General features: G+C 35.2%; 1 protein-coding gene across 1 annotated transcript; it reads left to right on the top strand.

Annotated features, from left to right (window-relative positions):
• Positions 1-276: 276 nt before the first annotated feature.
• si:ch211-217k17.9 (interphotoreceptor matrix proteoglycan 1) lies at positions 277-6,209 on the top strand. The gene is made up of 6 exons (XM_053618833.1): positions 277-621; positions 1,070-1,124; positions 3,230-3,396; positions 3,547-3,608; positions 4,548-4,702; positions 6,202-6,209. Exons 2-6 carry the CDS (start codon positions 1,085-1,087, stop codon positions 6,207-6,209), a joined length of 432 nt encoding a protein of 143 aa, XP_053474808.1. The 5' UTR covers positions 277-621; positions 1,070-1,084.
• Positions 6,210-6,894: the final 685 nt, after the last annotated feature.

Raw genomic sequence — 6,894 nt, 5'->3', positions numbered from 1 at the left:
CCCTGGAGGTGCGAGGCAAGTGTGCTAAAGAGTTAGCTACTGTGCCCCCCTTATAATAATAATAAGAAGAAGAGAAGAAGAAGACGAAGAGGAAGGAAAAGAAGTTCAGCTGAGCTACATAAGCACAAATGAATCCTTTCAACTGCCGTTTTCTTTATATCTAAAGGGAGATGTTTCGATTTAACTAGCTAAACATCATATTATATTTCAGGTTAACTGATAGCAAATAGATAGCAAACACTTGTGAGTGTTTTATTTATATCCTTGTTTTGTTTTGTTTATAAAAAAAGTGACACCAGGGTGTGTATCAGTGTGAACAACAGAACAGAAGATTCTCTGAGAGTATTAACATCATATAATTTACCATCACATCGATTTTATTTTCACATTTTCTTTATCCTGATATAAAGGTTAAAAAAACATGAAATGCCATTTAACAATAATGTTTGAAATAACAAGCAGCCAAGCGATGATTCACTCCCAGACTCTTTTCACGGCATGGGTTTGACATAATTATAGCATGTATTGTTACACCTTTAGTTAAATAATCCATTTACCTGCTCTGTGTTTTACACTTGAACTGGACTGACAACTCTCCACATCTGCTACCTGTAGACACAGGTGAGTAATCACTTTATTTCTTCCTGCCCCACATTAACATGCCCCAAAACAACATTAAATATAAATATACAAAGTATATAAATATTATTCATACAAATATACATATATATCATTAGCATTAAAAAAGTTATATAAATTATATATATATATATATATATATATATATATATATATATATATATATATATATATATATATATATATATATATAATAATCTTTATTTTCTTTAATCTTATGTGGCATGGGTATTGCTTACTATCTGTTTAGCAGTAATTGTAGACTGGAACTGGAATATCAACTGGTTTCCCCTCCTGCGGCCACAGAAGCACTTTACTTACACACCTGATGAAAGTCTTTTATGGAAATGTATTTACTTTGCTTAGCTTTTACTTTATCTATTTTTTAAAAAATAAAATATGTTTTGTATAAATATTTATTTATTTTTAGGTTATAAACACCACAATGGACTGGAGGGTTATTCTGGCTATTTTGTGTCTGATTGGTAAGTGTTGTCTTTTTCCTATTCTTACCCTGAGTATCTGAATTCCATCTCAGTTTCTCTCGTCACTGACGTCATCCTGCTCAAATATAACTCACTCAGTTAAAGCTGTATTATTTATCAAGACTATGTGTGAATTACAGAAGTGCGACACACACAACTCTAAAAATCAGATTTTTTCCCTTTATGTAAATAAGTTATGCTATTTTTATACAACACACTGCATGGCAAACACTATAAATAGCACTGTAGATTAATTTATACATATATTATAAAGATATGCAAAAACAGTCAAAAATAAGACTAGAAACCACAACAAGTGCTGTCATTAAACATCAGTCAAACCTGCACCGTTGTATTTGTGACACAATAACACTTGGCAGTGAATGTAAATCAAACAATGGACTAATCAAACTTGTTGTAAAATCTTTTCTTGTTTCGAACAGTTATCTTCACTCACCATTTATACTGGTACGTTGTGTAGAGCGCTCGGTCTTTTGTCACAAAGGATGTACAGTGCATCGGGAAAGGATTCACAGCGCTTCACTTTTTCCACATTTTGTTATGTTATAGCCTTATTCCAAAATGGATTAAATTTATTATTTTATTAATAAAATTCTACAAACAATACCCCATAATGACGAGTTGCAGACACATCTGAAGGATGATCAGTGGAAACAGGATGCACCTGGGCTCAGTTTTGAGTGTCATGGCAAAGGCTGTGAATACTTATGTATATGTATTTTTTTTGTTTTTTATTTTTAATAAATTTGCAAAGATTTCAAACAAAATTCTTTCACCTTGTCATTATGGGGTATTGTTTGTAGAATTTTGAGGAAAATAATGAATTGAATCCATTTTGGAATAAGACTGTAACATAACAAAATGTGGAGAAAGTGAAGCGCTGTGAATACTTTCCGGACGCACTCTATAGATACATATCTATGCTTAAGTATTTAATCAAAGTATGCCAGTTTATCAGTCTATGTATTTATACAGTGGTGCTTGAAAGTTTGTGAGTTTTTCTGTATTTCTGCATATATATGACCTAAAACATCATCAGATTTTCACACATGTCCTAAAAGTAGATAAAGAAAACTCAATTAAACAAATGAGACAAAAATATTATACTTTGTATAATTTCTGACTCTAAATTCACCTTCAGATTAACTGATAATCCTAGATGTTCACATACTTTTGAAACTCACAGATATGTAATATTGGAACATTTCCCTCAATAAATAAACATCCAAGTATAATATTTTTGTCTCGTTTGTTTAATTGGGTTCTTTATCTACTTTTGGGACTTGTGTGAAAATGGGTTAGGGTTAGGGTTCTAAAGGGTTCACAAACTTTCAAGCATCATGGTAAAATGTTTGAGAAAGGCCCACAGATGAGTGTGATGATCAAGTGTCCACATACTTTTGGGTATATAGTGTACTATTTTAAATTTGGGTGGTGGATTCCACACAAGGTGAGAAGCTTTCTGAATTTTCTTCCCAGCTTGATTTTGTTTGTTTGAATCAAAGAAAGGTTGTACTGAATCTGGAATTGAGAGACTGATGGTATAATCTGTGTTAGGTGATTTCAACGTTTTTTAAGGTGGCTCAAAATGGGCACTTATTTGTCTTTTGAAAGTGACAATGAAGCTGTTTGTTGTCAGTTGAAGAAGAGCTTGTTATGCTTGTACCTGGCATCTCGTTTCAAACTGTGGGCCTTGTGGTTTGTAGCCTTTAAAACATCAAATGGGATTTTAAATGTCTTTAAATATATTTGGTTATAGTTTTTTCTTTTGGAGCATTATCATTTCCCCTCTAGAATTGTTTGTTGCTAGATTGTCAGGGACTTCAGGGACAGCGGCTTTGGCACACGTCTGCTCCGAGTTATCCTAGAGAAAGTATTATTTAATGAGCCTAATATGTTAAACATTTTCTGTTTCCATGGTGAATGCAAAGTAGTTTTTGTAACAAAACTCTGAGTTTCAGGACAAATATCTGCAGAGTTCTCATGCTGCAGTTGGCTTTCACAGTTAACACCACTGAGTGGCTGCTATCTTTAATATGTTTGCAGTATATTGGCAATCAAAGTTTATTTTTTCTGTCTGACAGCCACAAGTTCTGCAGACAATTCTACAAGTAATTCAAATTCAACAAACACTTCTGCAGTAGCTGCAACATTCAACTTGGTCTTTAGCATCAATGAAACCTTTGTTGAAGAAATGGCCAATACCAGCTCTCCACAGTTCACAGCAAAAGCTACAACGATCCGCAATCAGGTACGTTTTATTGATATTGCTTGCGTTTATATGATATTTTAATGAAATTTTATCTAGGGCTAAAAGTGACAAAGCAGACAGCCAATACACGTGATGTCTGTATTTCTGAAAAAACTGATTAATTAACGAATTAATAATAATATTTTTCAGCTTGAACCAATTTACAGACAAACCTTCACAAACTTCATCCAGATGGTCATTCTTGAATTCAGGTGAGAAATAATACGTGAAAACCTTGTTCTGAATCACTGCTTGAAGTGGAAAAAAGTGCCGGTACTCCTCTTATTCCCACGTTGGTGTGTGTATGGGCCGGTATCGGCTAATCATTAAATATTACATTCTGGACTTCTACAGGGAGTAAAAGATACTAGGAGCTATCGCTGATGTACACAACATAAATGTATTTACTCAAAGGGACACCATTTGCAATATCTCTAGAATATCTAGATCATTGTAATATCTGTATTTTACTGTAATAATGTAATAATATAATAATGTAATATCTGTATGATACTTATATACTCTTAGTTTTATTATTACTATATTATGAATGTGTGATTTAATTGGAACTTTGTTGCATGTAAATGCTGTACGCATATAAACATAGTATTCTGAATATAGACCTTAAACAGAATTTGAGATGCATGTAAACGTAGTCATTGTCGGACTCACGCGTTCTCTTTGGGCCCTTTTAGAGCCAGGCCAAAATTATTGCTATTAACATTACTTAGCATAAATGTTACGTTACTTAGACTAGCATTAACATTAATTTACATAACGATAGACTAGCATTAACGTTATTTATCTTGAGACTTTATATTATTTTATTTATTTTTAATCTTGAGACTTGTCGAGAGAACGGGAACAGGTGAGCATCATGTAGTGCCCCCTGGGTAAGTTAGTAGTTTGTTTAGGGTAATTATGAATCACCCAGAACCTGATCTGGAGAAGACAGAAAAGAGTACTGGCAGCTTGTGAGAAGTACCGGTACACAAAAAAATGTCACGTTATACCAAAGAGTAAAATGTAGAAGTGCGGGTACAGCGTACAGGTGGTGACAGGCCCACTTCAAGCTCTGCTCTGAATAATTATTTTTCATTGCATTTGAGATTCAGAATTTCATCCTGTATTTAACTATGGTTGTGTTTTAGGAATGGTTCGATTGTGACAAATTCCACTCTTGAATTTACTGCCAATGGCACCATCCCAACTAACTCCACAGTACAAGACGCCCTTGTTAATGCGACTAGCACCAACTCAAGCTTGAACATTATTCCAAATTCTATAAATGTCACCCAGGTTCCTGGTCAGTATTCACGTTCACTGATACTGCATTTTAATAACATTTTGTACATGTAAGTATTCCAATTCCTATTTAACCTCTCAATTAATAGTGACAAACACCTCTTCAACAAACACCACTTCAACCCCGAGCACGTCTACAAACACGACTTCAACAAACACCTCTTCAACAAACACCACTTCAACAAACACCTCTTCAACAAACACCACTTCAACAAACACCTCTTCAACAAACACCTCTTCAACAAACACCACTTCAACAAACACCTCTTCAACAAACACATCTTCAACCCCGAGCACGTCTACAAACACCACGTCTACAAACACCACTTCAACAAACACGTCTTCAACAAACACCTCTTCAACAAACACGTCTACAAACACCTCTTCAACAAACACCACGTCTGCAAACACGACGTCTACAAACACCACTTCAACAAACACGACTTCAACAAACACGTCTTCAACCCCGAGCACGTCTACAAACACCTCTTCAACAAACACCATTTCAAGAAACAACTCTTCAACAAACACATCAACACCTCTTCAATAAACACCACTTCAACAAACACGTCTTCAACCCCGAGCACGTCTACAAACACCTCTTCAACAAACACCTCTTCAACAAACACGTCTTCAACAAACACCACTTCAACAAACACGTCTTCAACGCCGAGCACGTCTACAAACACCATGTCTACAAACACCTCTTCAACAAACACCACTTCAACAAACACCACTTCAATAAACACGTCTTTAACCCCGACCACGCCTACAAACACGTCTTCAACAAACACCTCTTCAGCAAACACCTCTTCAACAAACACATCTACAAACACCTCTTCAACAGACACCTCTACAACAAACACCACTTCAACAAACACGTCTTCAACCCCGAGCACGTCTACAAACACCACTTCAACAAACACTTCAACAAACACCACTTCAACAAATACGACTTCGACAAACACATCTTCATCCCCGAGCACGTCTACAAACACCTCTTCAACAAACACCTCTTCAACAAACACCACTTCAACAAACACCACTTCAACAAACACATCTACAAACACTTCTGTACCAGCTGCAGCATTCAGGTTGGTCTTTAGCATCAATGAAACCTTTGATCCAGCACTGGCCAATACCAGCTCTCCAGAGTTTACAGCAAAAGCTCAAAGTATCCGTAATCAGGTATGTTTACTTATTATTGCTACCAGTCATAATCCATTTTAATCTTCTACTCAAACTAATTTTGACCCCATGAATAGTTATTTTGTCATATAAGACAACATAAAGAACCAATAACAGTCCCATTTGTGCCTTTCTGGTAAGAGGGTATACATACTGGTCATGTCTGATTCTTATCTCTTGTCTGATTTTTTCGATTTCAGTAATTAATATTGTGAAGTTAATGACATTCACCAGGCAATGGGGCAAATATCTGCATTTCAACATTTATAAGTCTCTGTATATGATTTACTCATTAACTTTAACTATATCTAGGCCTGTGACAAACAAACAGCCAATGTATATGAGGTCAGTGGTTATGAAAACTGAATTCTTTATTGAATTATATTTTTCAGCTTGAACCAATTTACAGACAAAAGTTTTACAAAAACTTCCTCTGGATGGTAATTAATAGTTTCAGGTGAGAAATAATATATGAAAACTTTGCTCTAAGTAATTGTTTATCTTTACTTTTGAGATTCAGAATTTCATCCTGTATTTAACTATGGTTGTGTTTTAGGAATGGTTCGATTGTGACAAATTCCACTCTTGAATTTACTGCCAATGGCGGAATCCCAAACAGCTTCACAGTACAAGACACAATTGATATTGCGAGTAGAACCAACTCAAGCTTGAACATTATTCCAAATTCTATAAATGTCATTCAGGTTCCTGGTCAGTATTCACTTTCACTGATACTGCATTTTAATAACATTTTGTACATGTAAGTATTCCAATTCCTATTTAACCTCTCAATTAATAGTGACAAACACCTCTTCAACAACCACCACGTCAACAAACACGACTTCAACAAACACCTCTTCAACAAACACTTCTTCAACCCCGAGCACGTCTACAAACACCACGTCTACAAACACCTCTTCAACCCCGAGCACGTCTACAAACACCTCTTCAACAAACACGTCTACAAACACCTCTTCAACAAACACGACTTCAACAAACACCTCT

Source organism: Ictalurus furcatus, chromosome 29 (assembly GCF_023375685.1).
Source record: "Ictalurus furcatus strain D&B chromosome 29, Billie_1.0, whole genome shotgun sequence".
Lineage (NCBI taxonomy): Eukaryota > Metazoa > Chordata > Actinopteri > Siluriformes > Ictaluridae > Ictalurus > Ictalurus furcatus.
This window is presented reverse-complemented; position numbering and strand designations above follow the sequence as displayed.